Source organism: Macaca nemestrina, chromosome 1 (assembly GCF_043159975.1).
Source record: "Macaca nemestrina isolate mMacNem1 chromosome 1, mMacNem.hap1, whole genome shotgun sequence".
In the NCBI taxonomy this organism is placed as follows: Eukaryota; Metazoa; Chordata; class Mammalia; order Primates; family Cercopithecidae; genus Macaca; species Macaca nemestrina.
The window spans coordinates 111,140,515-111,160,299 of NC_092125.1; the positions used below are offsets into that span (position 1 = coordinate 111,140,515).

General features: G+C 46.2%; 1 protein-coding gene and 1 long non-coding RNA gene across 5 annotated transcripts; one reads left to right on the forward strand and one right to left on the reverse strand.

The window, feature by feature from the left end:
• The first annotated feature begins 1,351 nt into the window (after nt 1-1,351).
• LOC105479011 (gap junction protein alpha 5) lies at nt 1,352-18,907 on the forward strand. Of its 4 annotated transcripts, XM_071086679.1 has the most exons (3): nt 1,412-1,613; nt 10,031-10,285; nt 15,565-18,907. In XM_071086679.1, the coding sequence occupies exon 3, from the start codon at nt 15,598-15,600 to the stop codon at nt 16,672-16,674; it is 1,077 nt and encodes a 358-aa protein (XP_070942780.1). In that variant the 5' UTR covers nt 1,412-1,613; nt 10,031-10,285; nt 15,565-15,597; the 3' UTR covers nt 16,675-18,907. The 4 variants fall into 4 exon arrangements, 3 of the variants coding, with proteins under 3 accessions (XP_070942780.1, XP_011735053.1, XP_070942771.1); XR_011617536.1 differs by lacking the exons at nt 10,031-10,285; nt 15,565-18,907 and adding an exon at nt 4,424-10,023 and having other exon boundaries at nt 1,352-1,613; XM_011736751.3 differs by lacking the exon at nt 10,031-10,285 and having other exon boundaries at nt 15,565-18,906.
• On the reverse strand, nt 8,320-15,191 carry LOC105479012 (uncharacterized). The gene is made up of 3 exons (XR_985635.2): nt 15,034-15,191; nt 9,340-9,538; nt 8,320-8,457 (listed from the first exon to the last, which is right to left on the reverse strand). It is a non-coding gene; the product is annotated as an uncharacterized lncRNA (long non-coding RNA).
• Nucleotides 18,908-19,785: the final 878 nt, after the last annotated feature.

Consider the following 19,785-nt stretch of genomic DNA (forward strand, 5'->3'; position numbering starts at 1 on the left):
TGTTGCCTCCCTCAAAACTGGAAATTCAGCCCCTTGCTCTTTTCCCTCTTGCTGATCCTAAGCTCATTCACCCATGAAAAATATAGCCCATTAAGGAAACATCTTTGTAGAATCTTGGAATGCTTGTGACCGGTGCTTTGTGGGAAAGGCATGTTTCAGGTGATGATGTGGAGCAAACAGACCGTTCTGGCTTCCTGCCCTGCCTCTGCCACCTCCTACTGTATATGACATTGACAAGTGACCTTTTCTCTGGGCCTCAGTTTCCCTGGCTGTTCCAGATGATCACTGAAGTTTTCTTTAGCTCTCATAATCTGTGGGCTCTTAGTCATTGTTTTGTCTGATTTCAGTCCACTCATAGTGACCTCTGTTGTTGACACTTACCTCATTCCAGCTGGGTCCATGGCTAAGTGTTTAAGTTGAGGAGTCTGGGGGAGAAGTTGGAGAGTGGGAGGGTTTGAGGGAAGAGATACCCCAGTTTCTGAATGTGGTCACCTGTGGCATGTGATCTAACAAGAGCCAACCTTACTTTCATCAGTTCAATTCCAGCTGGGAGACCTGTTTGCTTTCATGGAAGGAGCAATAAGGTAAACGTTGGCATTGGTGAAAACTTCTAATCCTGATTCAACCACTTACTTTACACACTGGGTCACCATAATCATGTTACTTAATTTCTCTGAACCTCAGTTTCCTCAAATGTAAAATGCAGAAAAGGTCTACCTTATAGAATTGGAAATGAGAATGATTGAGATAAAAATAGGCAACATATATATGAAGTCTCTAACCCAGTGCCTGATGCATAGAAGTGGCTCGCCTCTCTTCAGAGGAGAAGGGGAGAGGGTATGATTCTGGCAGTGAGGAATGCCCTCCACTTTTGGAGCTGGGAGGTCAGCGTTTCTTTCCTTTCAGGTTAGTCCTGGTGCCTATTCTGGGTGCTGGATGGTTGTGACTTGTGAGACCGTGTTTTCCTGTGCTGGCTGATACTCAGTTCTTTGGTATGGGCATAGTGGAAATCCCAAAAAAAAGGCTTGTTACGTGAGTGAACACCCTCTTTTTTTCTGATGATGGGAAAAGGATGGGAAGAGGGATCTCTCAGGCAGTGCCAATTTTCCTGCTGATGCTCCAGGAAAGCCATGGCCTGGGAAGTCTGAGGCGACGCAGCAGAGGGGTGGGCAGGAAGAGACCTAGGGAAGTGGTGCACCAGCGGCCCGGCCCGGGGGAGAGGCAATGTGGAGGACTGCCGTGAGGACAAGGACGACAGGCAGACAGACGGGGGAGGGCCGCAGGGAGAAGGGGGCTCTGCCTCCTTGGGGGCCAGGGAGGGGGAGCACAGTGAGCTGAGGCTACAAGAAGGTAGAGGGAAGAAGACTTTTAGAGCAAAGACTCTAAGAGCACAAAAGAGACAGGGGAGGGAGGGATTCAGAGGGGAAAAGGGGTGGAGAGAGAAAGAGTAGGAAGAAGTGGGAGGAGGGAAGGCGACAGATACGATTAAAAAGAGGGTGGAAGAGGAACAACTGACAGGCTCAAGAGCAAAGAGCGTGGGCAGTTGGAGAAGCAGCAGCCAGAGTGTGAAGAAGCCAACGGAAGGAAAGTCCAGGGAGGAGGAAAAGAAGCAGGTAAGAGTAGACTTGAATTTGAACAACTAAAACTACAAGTGGATATGAAGTAGCCAGAAGAGGGGAACTTGGATTCTGGGCTGGATAAAAAGAAAGCTCTTTCTTTCTACCTGTGAGTTTATTCCCTACCCCTCTCACTATTTCCTGTGATAGTGAGGTTTGGATATATTAAAAAGGAAGGTTTAGCGAAGCAGCAGATAAATTACTTCTTTGATTTAGAGGGAGCTGGAGAATTGTGAGTGGAGGGCCCTTGGGGTTCCAGCCTACTCTTGTGGAGTTCAGTCCTCTGGGGGCATCTTAGAAGTGGGTCACCAGTCCATTCCTAAGAACTTTTCTTAGAGGGAATTGGCCCTTTAAAAGTAAAACCAACACTGTTTTACGATGCTTCTGCTAGGCATGGAATCTTTTTTCAAAATGCTTTTCGAAGCATCTAGGGGACTGTTCTGCTTTTTTTTTCCTCCCTAAGGCATGTTGGATGGTTTAAAAATATTCCCTGCTTAGTTTCCTGCAGAGTATCATGTCCCCGCTGTGCAGTGGCCGCATTTGAGAGATCCAGGCTGCCACTTGCAGCCAGAGGAAAGAGGCGTGTGAAACCAGTTAGGAAGCCCAGGAAAGCGCCCACCGAAGGTCTCCTTTCCACTCGCGGTGTGAAGTAGAAGACCACGGGGCACAAAGATTCTGTTAGTTTCTTCCTGGACCTTTCTTCTGAGCAGGTAGTGAAAGAGCCCAAACTCAGGGGCTGGGAGGCCTTGTAACAGACACATCCCCATGCTGGGCCTCGGTTTCCTCATCTATAAAATGGGGAATTTGTAGTGGAAGGTTCCCTCTGGTTCTATACAGCAGTAACGGTGTGTAAGGCTGTGATTCCAGAGGCTCCAAGGCAGCTCAGAACCACTGAAAAAGGGAGGCTCAACCCAAGGATTTCTCATCTTGCTCTGTTGCTAAGTTTTTTCCTTATTCTCCCTCGCAGTATTCCATTATAATAGAGGGATTCCTGGTTCTCACTCCCCAGCAAATCACTGGGGCTGCTGTTTCTGGAAAAAGGCTCTGGCACAAAGAGGTCCAGCTGGCTGTGGGGGGAGGCAGGGCAATGGAGAGAGCACCGAACAGGGAGTCAGGAGACCTGGAACCAGCAAAATTGGAGAGAAGAGACCAAGGGGAGCGTGTGGAGGTGCAGCGCCTCTGACTGCCTGGTGCTGTGGCTCATGGCTGGGGACACCAGCTGGTATTTAGAGGTCTTCTAACCTGACTTTCACATCAGCAAGCCAAGCAGCCTCCATCCCCTCCACCCACTGTCCCCAGAGTCACAGCCCAGCCCAGTCCTTGATTCACTACTCTCTAGGGACAGCTCTGAACTTTCTACCTTCCTGCCAGGTTGCCCGGGGCAGCAGAGCTGTTTGGAGCCTACTCCCCTGGCTGTCCCTCCAAGCCTTTTCCTCACTCAGCACCGGCCGGTGAGGAGTCCCAGTGACCACAGCCTGCAGAGCAGAGAGTACCAGGAGGGGATTCTGTGACTTCCAACCCAGCACTCTCTGAGCATCCCTCACCCACACATGTGACGTCCACAGAGCCACAGCAGTCACAGAATCAGGCAGCCCCACTTTGTCTCTGCCTTGGAACCCCAGAGGTGTGCTTGCTGGGCTCCTGAAGCTGGTCACTGTTCTTATATCTTAACTGCCTCACTCCCGTCCCCTCTCCTAGTACCGCCTAAGGTTCGAGAACATCAGAACTTAAAGCGGTCTCTTCCATTACCAGCCTCCTTCTTCAACAAATAAGGAGAACAAGGACTAGAGAAAGGCATGACTTATAGGAGACGACACAGTGAGTCAGGGCTGATTGAGCTGGGAGAGCACCCTGCCCTGGTCACTCATACCAAGGGCTCTTCTAACCTCCATCTCCCTGGCTGTATTTTCCCAGCCTCCATCTCTCCCTGAGTCTCCCTGATTCTTCCACTTGAGCGTCTCTACGATTCTATTTGTTGGTATTGACTCCCACCTGCCCACCTGCTCTTCATCGTCTGCACTGGCTGTTCGTGGGCCACAGGCAGTGCAGGGTGCTGCCACAGTGCCGCCTGGTCTCTCGGGTACTGGCTGACCCCACCTCTTAGGACAGGGGACCTGTCTATGTGGATCAATCAGGACAGGAACTGGATGACCTACCATCTTCAGGGCCGGGGAAACCCAAGGTCAAAGCTCTGCCCCCTGTCCTAGGGAAGAACTCAAGATTCCAGTAGCTGTCTGTGTGAACGAACTCCCATAAGCACCAACCTGGGCTCAAGGGTTGAGCTGGACAAAGGGGAGAGATGACCATTTTCCTGGAAAGCTTCAGGGTTCCTGGAAAGGAAGCTGACTTCCTTCCTATTGTTGCAGGCTGATGGCTCCTGGTGATGCCAGCTTGATGCCACTTGGAGAATAAATTGTTTCTGATATATTAGCAAATAATGGGCAAGTAAAGTTTAGTATTCAACAGCCCACTGAGAGTCAGGAGGTCACAGAATCAGAGGTATTGAAAAAATCACAGAGGGATCTTAGAGTTTATCTCATTGAGGGGTACGGCTGAAGGAAGAACCTGGGCATTTGGAGTCACATTTGGCTAGGATTTTAGCTACGTGACCTTGGGAAAATTATTTAATGTCTCTTACACTCAGTTTCTTCATCTGCCAAAGATGCTAATAAATATCTTCTTCATAAGGTTTTATGAGGATTAAATAAAGTATTTTAAATGGCTACCAACTGGAAAGGCTTCCCATGACATATACTTCCGAGGAGGTATTGCTGGGTTTTTATGACCACAGATTTTTTTTCTTCTAGGACTCCTTCTGCTGTCCTCTAAGCTGGAAGTCAGAAACTCTGGACTTGCTTCTTGGCTTTGCCACTAACTTGCCATACTATCACAGCTGGGCAAGTCATAGACTCCCCAGATGTTCTAACTTAGAGATGGAAGAGCCTCAACTCTTTTGTTTCACATGTGAGCAAAGTGAGGCTCAGGGAGGGGAAATATCTTGTCTAGGATCACCAAGAAACAGCTGGAACCAGAAAAGAGCTCTCTTCATGAAATGATAACATTGCATTTTCACAGGGGATTTCCAGAATCGTACTCCAATCTGACAACTCCATGATTCAGAACCTCAGGAGAGGACAGAGGTGGCTAGGGATCAAGATGTCCCATACCCTCAGATCACGGAGTAGACAACCCCCCCTTTCTCTTCCAAGTAGAACTGAGCCTGCTTCAAACCTCTCATTGTGAGTGTGCCTTCTGCTTGGTGATCAGATTCAAGAGTGCTGCAGCTTCTCAGAAGAGAGGCATCCCATGACGCATACATTTTATAATATGGAGCCATGTAGAGTCCAACTTCAGGCCTAAAAGCTTGAGTTAAAAACACATTAGGAGGCAGGCTGGACTTGAAACAGGAATGAGAGTGGCTTAATTTGGGTAGGCCCTACACCTCCCTGCTTCTCCAGCTTGACCCAGGAGGTCTGGATGCCTAGTGAAATAACTAATTTATAGACTAATTACTATACTTTCCATTGTCTGTATTTTTCCCATCTCTTGACAGTTACCCTCTTGTACCTGTGCCACGTGAGGGTCCTTGCTGTGTCACTAACCAGCCTGAGGCACTATCAGATTCTCCATCAAGTTGGCTAGCTGGAACATGTCTGAGAGGAGTTTTTACTGCAAATGTCAGAAAAGAAAACAAGGAACTAATATTATTGAGTGCCTATGTGCCAGATACTGTTCCAGGTGCCTCCACATGTCCACATATTATGTTATCTCCATGAGTAAACATTCCCATTTGTTAGATGAGTTAGAAATAGGGAGGATAAGTGACTTGCCTAGGGTTACACCACTAGAGAGTAATGCAAGCAGGGTCCTAGCCCTATTATTCCTTAGAGACCGGAAGTTCCTCCACCTAACAATTGCTGTTTCTGTTGTTCTTGTTATGATTTCACATCAATGGAACACCAGAGCCCGCTGTTTGGCCAGCCAAGAACCGGGCAGTAGACGCTGCTGCAGCCAAGAACACTTGCTGGCTAAAAAAGGAAATAACTTTCTATATGTGAATTCTGGCCAAATGATGGCAGAGGCCAAAGAGTCTGGGAATCCTGACTACTGTGGGCTGAGGGCCCCAGTGTAATAATTAATTCTAGGAACAGCATATGTAAGAGATGGCCAGCCAGTAAGCCAGAAGCTAAAAGGAAAAACCCTGGGTCTCTTATGAGGCAAGGTAATGTGGGAAAAGTCCCGCTCTCAGAGTTAAGAGACTGGAGTTCTGGGCACAGGCTTATCATCGTCTATCAGTCCTAGTCCTTGGTTTTCTTTCTCGTCAGAGACATAGAGAGGATGTGGGCTTTAGAGTTAGGCTAGCTGGATTCAAACACTTTATGCAGCATTTGCCAGTTGTGGCACTTAGTGCAAGTACTTAGCCTCTGAGCCTCAGTTTTCTCATCTGTGAAATGGGGCAATACTACTTTCCTTGCAGGATTAATGGGAGGGTTAGAAAGTATAGTTATAAAGGGCTTCACACATCGGAAATACTCAAGTTAGTGTTGTTATCACTATTCTTAACTTCCCTGGACCCTTGTCATCTTGTTTAAAAATAAGGAGTTGAGTTTGATTGATCTCTACATTCTGGTCAGCTCTACTGCACTATAAATCTGTGACAAATGGGGGAAATAATAAAGAAATGTGGGTATTATAATAGAATTTTCATTAGCAATTAATTGCATGCGTACTAAGTAACCCCCTTGGAGTAATTAAGAAGGACCTCCCAATATTTTGTTGTAACTTAATATCTCCATTTACTACTCCCTTTCATTCACTTTTTGTAAACATTTTTTCTTCCAATGGTTTAAGAAAATTATTTATCCTAGCACAAATCTTTCTTCACTTTACCCCCTTCTACTTCCTTGGCTTTGAAACAACTGTCTGCCAGCAGGGTGTCGCTGAGTGGACCCATCTGTTCTTGTCAGAATAAAATAATTAAATTTAAAAAGGAGTTAATTATCTGCCATTGGTACCACTGGCTGGAGTAGGAGGAAGACTGAAGTGAGTACTTCATCTCGCTCATCTCTTCTCCCCTCTTATCTCTATCTTCCTTTCCCCTCTACAGTGAGCAAGGTTCAGGGATGCTGGCCCTCAGTGGACTTCCATTTCTGAGGAAGGTGCCCACACTGCCCAACTCAGTAGCTACAGTTATATCATGTGCCTAATCATTTCTCCTGAGGCTGAAGTAGTTTCCCCAAACATAAATCAGGGAAAGAATGAAAATCCTAAATGTAAGAATTAGCACCAATCGCTTACAATCAACTTCCTATCCGAACAATGATCTCAACGAACATTCCCTCTTCAATCATCTTATATAAAAGTGGCCAGCCTTTGACTGGCTAGGATTTTCCAAACAAGAAACTTTAGGTGATTTAGATAGAGTTTAGCACAGCTATTAAGGCAGGGACACTGCTGCCAGATGAGCTAGGAGCTGGGTTTGACTCCATCTCCACCTCTTACTAGCAGTGTGATCTTGCTCAAGTTACCCTCTCTGAGCCCTGTAAAAAAAGAGGAGACGCCATGCATGGTGGCTCATGCCTGTAATCCCAGTCCTTTGGAGGCCGAAGTGGGTAGATCGCCTGAGCCCAAGAGTTTGAGATGAGCCTGGGCAACAGGACAAAATCCCATCTCTTAAAAAAAAAAAAAATACAAAAAATTAGCTGGGTGTGGTGGTGCACACCTGTGGTCCCGGCTACTTGGGAGGCTGAGGTGGGAGGATCATCTGAGTCCAGGAGGTCAAGGCTCCAGTGAGCTGTGATTGTGTCACTGCACTCCAGCCTGGGTGACAAAGTGAGACCCTGTCTCAAAAAAAAAAAAAAAAAATACTCCCCACTTCCTCAGGTTGTTGTGAGAAGCAAATGAAAACAGATATAGAAAGACACTTATAGAGTGTCTGGCACATAGAAATGTGTCAGTGAGTGTTATTTCTATTATTATTATTATCACCTATATCCAAATTCTTTTTTTGTGTGTAACTGGGTAAATTAGGTGTAGTTGGGAATATCAAAGGATGACAAAGATTACTGAAGTCGCTGAGGATCAAGACCACTCTCTCATGTAATTCTCCCTACATATCCGTTTTAAGGAGAAATGATTGGGGTGAGAGGAAATCAGAAAAAAAAGTACACAAATGAATAAGGTACAAAAGAGTTCTGCTTGGTGCTTTGCTTTATAAAGCTGCCTTGATGTCTGGCATGACGGAGGGGCTCGATAAACACTTTCTGAACTAAACTGCCCTGACATGATACTATTTCTTAGGCAGCCTTTAAGTGAGGCCCTTTGGGTCCTTTCACAACAGAATTCTCTTAATTGGGAAGCAAGTGAACGCTGCCCTGCGCCACATTCCACTGTATGGCGAGTGGAATTACGGCATGGGCCCAGGGGGTTGTTATTATTACTATGAATAACAACCTTTATTGAGAACCAGAGATTTGTTAGATACTGTCCAGAACATGTGTCGTTGTCCAGAATTAGACTCAGACTCTGCGGAGTGGTCTTGTCATCTAATTTTGACAAGCTTGGATAAGTTCCCCAGTACTATGAGGGCAGGAGGCAGTGAGGGAGTAGTCCATGGTGATGGAATTTCTGCTTGAGACACATTCAGTCCTGCTGAGAGAATGGTTCTGTCACAGGTAGAAGAAAGACTCAGTGGCTTCCATCTGCCTGGTGTTCTGGTCACCATCGTCATTGGGCAGGAGTCCCTAGGCCAGCTTCCCAGGGAGGCCCCTCCACTGACGTGCAGCATGGCCCCAACGTGTTGCTTGGCCTCTGTGTGCATTCTCATCCTTTTCTTCAGCAACTGGTAAAGAATTGCCTTGATCAATTTGGCATTAGGTGTTTTAAGAGACTTAAATGCTATCAATTCATCCATTGTTGTTTTTATAAAGTACATACCACACTGTGCAGGGTGTGGTGTTGAGCACTAAGGGGTTTGGGGTGGGGGGAATTTCAGGAGGAGAATACAGTGATGAACAGAAAAGCAGTTTGTTTTCAAAGAGCTCAGGGTTGAGTGGGAGAGAGAATACATGGCTTGTAGAGCAACTAATTCTCAGGTGTGTGAGACCTCAAAGGTGTGTTCAGCCCAAGGCCCGGCTGCTGACTTGGGGGACACAGAAATTATTGTAAAATACTGTATTAGAAGGGCTATGATGTGTGGCTCCACGGGACAGAACGGGAATCAATAGAAAGAAGAGAATTTTCAAGGCATCCCTGTGGTAGCACCTCACTCACTAGCAATATACCTTCTTAAGCAGGAGAGACGAGAGTGCAGTCACAGCAAGTGTGCTGGGAGGTACCTGTCATCAGCAGCCTATCTAGCTGATGCTGCAGCCACTACTAAAAGACTGCTACAAGCATGGACATTACTAATTGTGCAGTCCTTTACATCCCCAGCCCCATTTAGAGGTTTCAGATTAGGCCCTCAGGAGCAAATCATGGACCAAGCATGGCCTATCATGTGAGTTGAGAATAACTCCAAACTCCTAGGCATGGCTGTTAAAGCCCTCCACAATCTGTTTCTGCCTGCTCTGCACTCTCCCTCCATGCTCTGCTCATTGTACTCTAAAACCATGCTGGCTTTCATTTCAATGAATTTGTTCATGCAATCTTGCTTTTGTCTGAAATCCCCTCATCTCTTCTGTAACTCCTCCACCCACTCCACACCCCTACAAACATCACATACCCCTAACTCCTCCACAGGAGTTATCTCCACTGGGAAGTCCTCTCGAAGGTCTAAAAATTGATGAGATCCACTCTTGGAGGGAAGACGGAATGAAACTTTCTGGCATGCACCAGACTTGAACAGAAACTCTGGAATGAAGCCCTGGTTCTTCCCCCATTAATTGTTTCTTCGAACGAATCACTTTTATATGTTTCCTCCTCTGCAAAACACAGGCAATAACAATCACCCCATTGAGTGGTTATGAGGATTCATTCATTCAACAATAAAAATTGAATGTCTATAACATTCTGAAGGTATTCGGTCTTGAACAGAACAAATATGAACCTGCTCTCTTGGAACCAACAAGAGAATGTAGAAGCACATTTTGAACAGTATGTAAGCTTTTATTTTTATTTACTTATTGTGAGGTTTTATTTTTACTGCTGACCTTAAGAAGAAAGATTTGAGCCTCCTTAGGACCTCTTTTCAATATTACTGCTAGTCAAACATTTTCTTCAATCATTAAGAAAGCATTTATTGTGTACCAAATGAGAGAACCTGATGCAATAAGAATACAAAGTAGAAGACATAGGGCTTTTAACTTTGAGAAGCATAATACCCATTTGAGAGAAAAAGCTGTTAAATACTTGACATAAGGAATCATGCCTGATTTTATTAATTTTTCTTTTTTTTTTTTTTTTTTTTTTTTGAGACGGAGTCTCACTCTGTTGCCCAGGCAGAGTGCACTGGCATGATCTCAGCTCATTGCAACCTCCACCACCCAGATTCAAGCGACTCTCCTGCCTCAGCCTCCTGAGTAGCTGGGATTACAGCTGCCCACCACCATACTGGGCCAATTTTTGAATTTTATTGGAGATGGGGTTTCGCCATGTTGGCTAGACTGGTCTTAAACTCCTGACCTCAGATGATCTGCCCGTCTTGGCCTTCCAAAGTGCTGGAATTACAGGTATGAGCTACCACGCCCTGCCAATTTTATTAATTTAATAGACATCATTGAGTGCCCAGTGTGTGTCAGGCCTTGCACCTCTTCGGGACTGTTCTCATTACTCAGAACAGTGGTGAGCACATAAAGGGGACTCAGCAAAGTATCTGCAGGTTGACTGACAGACAAATGTTTAGAAAACAAGTCTAAGGAAATATATACCAAGTGTGAGAATGCATCCTGCATGCTGGATGGTAATTTAGAGTCTTCTGGAGTTCAGGAGACACCAAAGAGGGCTGAGGTCAATTTTAGAAGACTTCTCCATTTTGCTGTAGATTTGCGGAGTCAGCGGAAAAGGTTCTGGCTATGAGTTTATGATTAATCCGGGTTGCTCTGAAATGATTTTTGAAAAACATTGGCCGTGTAGGGAGACCACAATGTCACCACAAGAAGGAGCACTGGGCTGGGCGCGGTGGCTCACATTTGTAATCCCAGCACTTTGGGAGGCCAAGGCGGGAGGACCAACTGAGGTCAGGAATTTGAGACCAGCCTGGCCAACATGGTGAAACCCCTTCTCTACTAAAAATACAAAAATTAACCGGGCTTGGTGGCACACGCCTCTAATCCCAGCTACTCCAGAGGCTAAGGCAGGGAAAATTGCTTGAAACTGGCAGGCAGAGGTTGCAGTGAGCTGAGATGGTGCCACTGCACTCCAGCCTGGGTGACAAAGCAAGACTTCATCTCAAAAAAAAAAAAAAAAAAGGAACACTGGATTAAGAATGTAGGTGCCTGAGTTTTATTTCTGGCCATTTGGCCATATAGTTCACAAAATAAAAGCAGAAAATGATTTATGCTCACTATACACAAAATCCTTCCTCTGGCCCTCTTCCTCTTATCTAGCATCATGTTACTATTGCCAAACAAGTTCCCTAGTGGCCCCTCCAAATTTTGCTTTATCCCAGGATAGGACATGTTGAAAGAGGATGTTGGAGGTTTGGGAGTGAAGAACCTTTAGAGTTGGGATGGTTCTCTTCCAGGTTCTAGGGACCATCTCTTTTTGCCTTGCTGATTTCAGAACTTGTATCAGTGGCAGAGGGCTTTAGAACACAATTCCCTAGGACCCTCCCCAAAACCCATAAACCAGATTCGGGCTCCTGCCCCACATTCCCATAACACCTTATACTTCTTTAATGTTAACACGCATCATGTTTTATTGAAATTATGTATTTACTGTCTGCTGTTAATTAAGGGGTATAAAGACAGTTACACTCAGTGAAGGCAGGGAATCCTTGTTTGTTTCCCCTCCTTCCTGCTGTATCCTCATTGTCTAGGATGATGGCTGGCACCCTGTAGTCACTCAATAAACTTATTAAATGAATGAAAAAAAGGACATTCTAGGCAGAGGGAACATAAGAAGCCAAGATACGTGGGTGAGAAATGGTGAAATGTGTATATGTACATGGGAAACTGTGTAGCTTAAGTATTGAGTGTGTGAGTGGAAAAGCGGAAAAACGACAGCATGAGACTGTACGGGGTTTCATATGGCAAGTTAAGCAGCTTAGACTTTCTAAGTGGTAGGAAGCCAGTGAGGAGGACTGCTAAAGCAGTGAGGTAAATTGCCATTGTGTTTGATAGCATTTATTCATGGCATGGGCAGCTTCCTATGCCCCTCCTAACACACTTCCTGCCAAGAAGCAGATAATAATCTACAAAGTAGTTTATATGCTATACGCCCAGTAAACTCACTGAGTATCTAATCTACAAATTTCCGTGGCTGAGATAGGGGTATCCAAAGGGAGCCAACGTAGCTGGAAAAGTAACTACAGTCAGAGACCTTTCACATTCTAAACTGAGCATCTGGTACACGGCAGCAATTTTAAGTTTCTCTGACCTTGCCTGAGCGTCAGCAGGAAGTCATACACGAAAAACCCTTCACCCTATTTCCTCTGCCTGGGCCCAGGAGGTCTGCCTCACCCCCATACCTCCTGAGATAGTGTCTCTTGTTCCCTCCCAATAAGACGTCCTTCCTAATACTGCCTTTCTGGTTTTCCAAGGTGTTCTTTTCTTGTACCTGTGCTTTACCTCTTCCAGGTGGAATTCCTTGGACAGCAGTGAAGGAGTCAGCAGTCAAGCCTCTTAGCAGACTAGACCAAAGGGTCACATTCTTTGACCCTTTCTGGAACTATTTTTATACTTCCTTGGGGACTTGCAAGGAACGAGTGACAGAGTGAGATCAAGGGAGAAGTCTTCAGGGACTGAGTGTGGAAAACGTGCCCCAAATCCTGGAAGAATATGACCTTTGTTTCCTTTTGTTTCCTTTCTATTTCCATTTTCTTCTCATTTCCTCCCCTTCTACTCTTGCTTCCATTTCTTTTCTCCTTTGTAATGCACCTTTCTCTACTTTCTAATTTCTCTTTCTCCCTCCTTCTTCTACCTCTCATCCTTCCCCACCACTCTCATTGCTAGTAATGGCTACCTTTGATTCAGTTCTTTGCCGAACACTGTGTTAAGTGCTTTGTACACATCATTTCATGGCACTCTATGAGTTAACAGTATGTCCATTTGGCAGGTGAGGAAAGTGAAACACAGATTGAATCATTTATCTAAGCCCAGCAGACGGTAATAGAAATTTGTCAAACCTCAGTAAGTTAACTCCCGCATCTGTCTTTTCTTAACCCTTACATAGTCTTTTTCTCCATTTCCAACTCCCCCTTGTCCTTGCCTTTTCTTCTCTTCTTTTTATTCCTCCCCTTCTCTCCCTCCTTCTTTTTCTCAGACACTCACCATAGTTCAGTCACTGCACGTGTGTGGCTGACCCTGAAGGTGCTGAACACTGTATATGTGCCCAGAAGAGAGGACAGACAATTCAAACTCTTATCTAATCAGCCTTTTTCCTTTTGAGCACATGCCCCACAATTTTCCACATTTGGAGGCTGAAAGAGGGGGCGCTTCGCCACCTAAGGAAATGGGGCAGATGTCTGATCACAAATGACAGGAAAGGCCTCGATACATGGATGGGTCTTTGATATAGAGAGGAGCAGAGATAAGACCCTTTCTGCTCACTCAGGAACTCCCTCATTCCCAGGGACTCTGTATACTCTCGAGGTTGGGGACCCGGGGTCTGAGAGAAGACAGGGCCAGGAGGTTGGTCCCTGTCAAGGCAACAATCAACTCAAGAGCTGAGGAAGCCTGGACTATAAAATGCACCACCCTGACCCCATCTTTCCCCACAAGGCTGAAGAATGTTCAGACAGAAACCAGGAGCACGTTGGCAGCAAAGATATGAAGGTCAATTTTGAATTTGACAAACCTCTAAAGTCCCACCCAAATCTGAGGTTTTATGATTCTAAGAAAGGAATATTTATGCTCCATTCCCTCCGAGATCTTTGTCATCCTGTTGGTTAGGAATGATTAGAGACTTACACTGTAAGAACATGTATTATTCACTAAGTAAGAATTCTGGAGGTAGGGAGCCTCAAGAGTTGCTTCAGAGGCCTCAGGGCACTGGTTGACATTTCTGAGATTCTCTGGACAGCTTTAGACATCTTGGTTCATACAACTCTGTCCACAGGCAGGAAGCGGTGGGGGCAAGCGGAGCTCACTCCTATTCACTGGGGGATGGGAGCACTGTGAGTAGGCTCCCTCCTGTTCACCAGGGGATGGGAGCACTGTGAGTGAGGTTCCCTCTTGTCACAGGGGGATAGGAGCACTGTGAGTGAGGCTCTCTCCATTTACTGGGAGGTAGAAAAACCTTTTCTGGAGCATTCCCTCTACTTTAGATTCTCCCCATACCTCACCTACCAGAACTAACTGCAGAGGAGATTGAGAAAGCAATACCTGGCTTTTTCACCCTGCCAATGGGAGGCAGGCAAGAAACAGGGAATTGGTTTTCTATTGGGTAGGAAACAACAGTGCCTGTCAGCCCCTCCTTCCTTCACTCAACTAACATGTATTAAACACCTACTGTGGGCCAGGCTCTGGTGATACAGAAGAGAAGACAGTCCCCATTTTCAAACAGTCCCTACTGGGAGAACACAGACAGGCAGAGGATTACAACACAAGGCGGCAAGCACTGGGAGACAAGTAAGTGTCCTGGGGACCATCACAGGAGCTGAAGAGGCTCAGCTTCAGGGAAGAGGGAGGGTTGGAGGAGGCAATGACTGGGTTAAGTTTTGAAGGTAAATGGGATTCAGCTAGGAGTGAGGGGACATGTAGAGGTATAGAAGGAGGGCATTTGGAAAGACTTAGCATGGCTGGGCAAAAGGAACTCATGTGGACAGGCAGGAAGAGGCTGGAAAAGCAGACAAGTGCCAGATGAGGGAGGATTTTGTAAGGGACATAAAGTTTTGAGACATTTATTCTGGACATAAGGGTGGATAGATGTGTGTGTGAGAACCTTACTTAAGTGAGACACAGAAACTTAGCAGCAGGGTGAGCTGAGCTGTGTGGTTGGAATGGCTGTGTTGCACTGAGGCATGGGAGATCAACTTTGCCTTACCAGCCAGAGGAAGTGAGCACTTATCTGTGATACGGTTAGCTGGTGTGACCAAAGCACACTTTTTGTTTGCCACCTCCCAACACAGCTGGTCTATGCTGGACGGTTCTGATTTTTGCAGAGTGCTTCCTGAGGGGCCAAATTTGCCGACTGCATCCTCACTCTTTCCTCCTCCACCTAGTTCTGCCCTCTGGAGCCATAAAAATATTCCTTTTCCATCCAACAGCCATTCAAACATTTGGAACAGTTGTGGAATGATTTTCAGAATATCACATACCTCATATCACTTAATCCTCAGAATTCTCTGGTGTAGCTATTCCCACCCCCGTCTGATAAATGAAGAAACAGACTCAGTGAGGTAAATGCCCAGAGTCACATTTGCAGATCCCAATCCTGTGTTCTTTTTAATAATCGTGTTTCTCCAGGTGCGGTCCCTCGCTGCCTACATCAGAACCACTTGGGCCACTTGTTGTAAATCCAGATTCCTGGGGGCCATCCCAGACCTCCTGAAGTAGAATTACTGGGGCAAGAGCAGAATCCATATTGTAACACACCTCGATTTCTAGATCCGTTAAAGTGTGGGAGCCATGCTCTAATTTTGCTAATATGGCTACTTTGAATCTTCTCTTTCTTTTTATTTTTGCTGGGAAACGAGAGAGAGCTTTTCTTTGGTTGCTTTGACTTCTAAGTTGCATTGTCTTAACGAACCCACTGGATGGATCAGTGGAATCCCAGAACATGACAGACCTTCCAGACCTTCACATAACATCCTTCTCCTTTTCTCTCTTTCTCTCTCCCCCATTTGCAGAAGTTTTGCCATCTGTGACCTGGCTGTGCCAAGATGGGCGATTGGAGCTTCCTGGGAGAATTCCTGGAGGAAGTACACAAGCACTCGACCGTAGTAGGCAAGGTCTGGCTCACTGTCCTTTTCATATTCCGTATGCTCGTGCTGGGCACAGCTGCTGAGTCTTCCTGGGGGGATGAGCAGGCTGATTTCCGGTGTGATACGATTCAGCCTGGCTGCCAGAACGTCTGCTACGACCAAGCTTTCCCCATCTCCCACATTCGCTACTGGGTGCTGCAGATCATCTTCGTCTCCACGCCCTCTCTGGTGTACATGGGCCACGCCATGCACACTGTGCGCATGCAGGAGAAGCGCAAGCTACGGGAGGCCGAGAGGGCCAAAGAGGTCCAGCGCTCTGGCTCTTACGAGTACCCGGTGGCTGAGAAAGCAGAACTGCCCTGCTGGGAGGAAGGGAATGGAAGGATTGTCCTCCAGGGCTCTCTGCTCAACACCTATGTGTGCAGCATCCTGATCCGCACCACCATGGAGGTGGGCTTCATTGTGGGCCAGTACCTCATCTACGGAATCTTCCTGACCACCCTGCACGTCTGCCGCAGGAGTCCCTGTCCCCACCCGGTCAACTGTTACGTATCCCGGCCCACAGAGAAGAACGTCTTCATTGTCTTTATGCTGGCTGTGGCTGCACTGTCCCTCCTCCTTAGCCTAGCTGAGCTCTACCACCTGGGCTGGAAGAAGATCAGACAGCGATTTGTCAAGCCGCGGCAGCACGTGGCTAAGTGCCAGCTTTCTGGCCCCTCTGTGAGCATGGTCCAGAGTTGCACACCACCCCCCGACTTTAATCAGTGCCTGGAGAATGGCCCTGGGGGAAAATTCTTCAATCCCTTCAGCAATAATATGGCCTCCCAACAAAACACAGACAACCTGGCCACTGAGCAAGTGCGAGGTCAGGAGCAGACTCCTGGGGAAGGTTTCATCCAGGTTCGTTATGGCCAGAAGCCTGAGGTGCCCAATGGAGTCTCACCAGGTCACCGCCTTCCCCATGGCTATCATAGCGACAAGCGACGTCTTAGTAAGGCCAGCAGCAAGGCCAGGTCAGATGACCTATCAGTGTGACCCTCCTTTATGGGAGGACCAGGACCAGATGGGAACAAAGGAGGCTGAGAGAGGAAAGATCTCTCTCTTCTGAACTGATGCTTTCTCACTGTCATCACTGCTTGGCTCCTTTGGACCCTGGGTCTCAATGACATTGCTCATTAATTCTAGAAACTGTAATCAGGGCTCTGGGATAGTAAGAGACATGACTATCCACCCAGACTGCAGTTCCCTCCCCACCCTCTACCCAGTATATGAAGCCTTTCAGGTTACTCATGAAACAGGGTAGAGGGAGGGAAGGGAAGCATGGCAAAAGCTGGCCTGGAAGGGATAGCCAGAGGGATAGAATGACTCTCTCTCTACATACCAGCAACATACCAGATGCATTCTTTAAGTTCCTACCTCCTTGACCTGATCACCCTCCCTCCTCCAAGGAAGAGCTCAAAGTTCCCAGCCAACAGAGAGCATGAATCAAGGAACTTGCATTATATGTGCTCCTTGAGTCTGTTATCTCCATGGACCATTCCTCAGAGTAGTGGTGAGATGGCTTTGGGTTACCTTTGGCTTCTGCCCCCTCTACTCAGTCTTAGAAAGGGTTTCTTGGAACTTTACCAGCAGCCTCAACTTTACAAATGCCTTGGTATATACCTTTGGCAAATGCCCCACCTTGGTGATGTTGCAACCTTTCCTTCTGCCAGGGTGTACACCTAGCCTGTGAAGATGTCAGCTCTGCTAGGGAGCCACTGTACACACAAACTCCACTAGAATTCCTGCCAACATCTGTCATCCTGCAGCTCCTTTACAGTTCAATCCAATGATAGAAACCATCCCTTCCCTTTCTCCCTTGGCTGTTCACCCAGCCATTCCCTGAAGGCCTTATCGACAGGGATATCCAAGAAGCCGTTGTCCTCTCTCGAACCCTGACCAGATCCCCAGCCACTGAGGCCAGTGGAATTTCCCCAGGCCTTGTTAAAACAAAGAAAGCATTGTACTTCTCAGATTCCCCTTGTGGAAAAAAAATTCTGTTGTGAAGATGAAAATAAAATAGGAGAGAAAACACTGGAAAACTATTTTCCCCTCCTATTTACTTCCTTTGCTGACTGCCAACTTAGTGCCAAGAGAAGGTGTGATGACAGCTATGGAGGCCCCCAGATCTCCTTCTCCTGGAGGCTTTAGCAGGGGCATGGAAATAGTAGGGGAATCTCCAGCTCTCTTGGCAAGGCCTTTATTTAAAGAGCACAGAGATTCTTATGTCTCCCTAGTGCCCCTAATGAGACTGCCAAGTGGGGGCTGTAGAAAAGCCTTGCCTTCTCCAGGGACTGGCCTTGTTTCTGTATTCACTGGATCCATAATGGGTTACTGTTGTTTTGGATGAAGGTAAAGGATGCTCAGAATTGTTGGATACTGAGACTTATAGAGAGATTATTGCATTATTAAAATGCACGTGTGTGTGTGTGTGTGTGTATGTGCTGATAGGATGGGTAAAGGCTAGGGGAGTCCTGAAATAAGGAAAGGAAACCACAGAGAAACTTGTGTCTTCCTGCTCTCCTCTCCGGCTGCCTCGCAGAGGGGCTAAGCCTCACTGTCTTGGTGTTATTAACCTAAACAGATAGGCACGAGAGGTTGGGACAGAGGAGGCTAAAGGCTCAGGAGGTTCAACCTCTGACTCACCTGCCTGTCTCTGGGCCCTCTGCTGATACTTGGATGCTATTGTTGGGTGGAAAGAAAAATGAGAGTGGGCAAGTGGAGGAAAGTGACTAGGATGCCATTTAGGAAGGAATGTCTGATCCTCCCAGGTCCCTGGAGGGGACACCTTTTAATCTATTGCCTAGCATTAATATTTTCTCTCCTTCTATCTCTGAAATGTTTTATGAAATGAGCGTTCTTGAATTGGAAGTTCTGTGGGATCAATCTTTGATGGTGAGGGTTTTAGAAAGGAAAAATTAAGTAAAATGTGTAATTTGTCTAAATAAAATCTATCTCTACATCTGTCTCTCTTTTGTTGTCCACTTCATGCTGTGACTACAAGAGGATGGCAGACTTGGTGGGGAAGGGAGCACTTGGACTGTACCCATCAGTAAGCCAGTAATGCAAAGAGCTTTGAAGTCAGGCATGCAAGGGTTAAAATTCCAGTTGCTAACTTACATCTGGACTCCAGCAAGACAATCTCTGAGCCTTGGTTTCTTCATCTGTAAACTGGGCCCCGTTAATATCTACCTCATGGGCTGTTAACTGAGCGGTTAATTACCTCATAGGGCTGTTATCTGAGTTGACTGTAAAGAGTTCAGCAGAGTGCTTGGGAAATAACAGTCATTACATGGTAATTGTTGTTATTATCTGATTATTTTTGTTATTGTTTTGAATACACAGTATTTGGAAATGGGATGTTGAGGGATGATTCCAAAACTTCTCTTTATCAAGCCCACAATCTGCCTAATGTGATCAGATTAACTCACATTATTCTATTCTAACAATTAGAATAGAATTAAACAGGAATTAATGTATCATCAGTTCTAGGAACCATAGGCTCCAGGAGGTGATACATAAAAAACAAACAAAACAAAAAACTAACAAACTACACAGAAAAGAGGGGAGACCTGACCTGGACCTAAAAAATGAGAAGGCTTTAGAGAAGTATAGACCCCAAGGATGAGTCTGTGAAAAAGGTCTTTGTATTACCATTTTACAGATACGTAAACTGACGCCCAGGAGAGTTCCCTGAGAGGGGGGCTGCTTCTCACTGGCTCCCTGATTGATATTTCATCTATTTGGAAGAAGAGAAATAACTGTTGCTGCAAACAAAGGGTCAAGGGACCGACCACCTAGCCTTTCACCAACAAATGGGTGTCATTTCCGAGAGAAGATTAGGAAAGACAGACAGAAGTGTAATCTTACCTACCAATCAGTCTTCTTTACCAGGGCAGGAAAGCTTTTTTAAAAGGGTCTTGCAAAGAGATCATAAACGCATATTATGACACCAATATGGAGACTTAGGAGTACCCCTGGCCTCTGTCTGAGGATAAGGTGCTCCACCCATAGATACCGCAGTAGTCCAACTAAAGAAAGCACCTGGAACCCATTTTTTTTCTCCTAGAAAAATAAAAATCAGTTTTAAAACATAGTCATTAACAT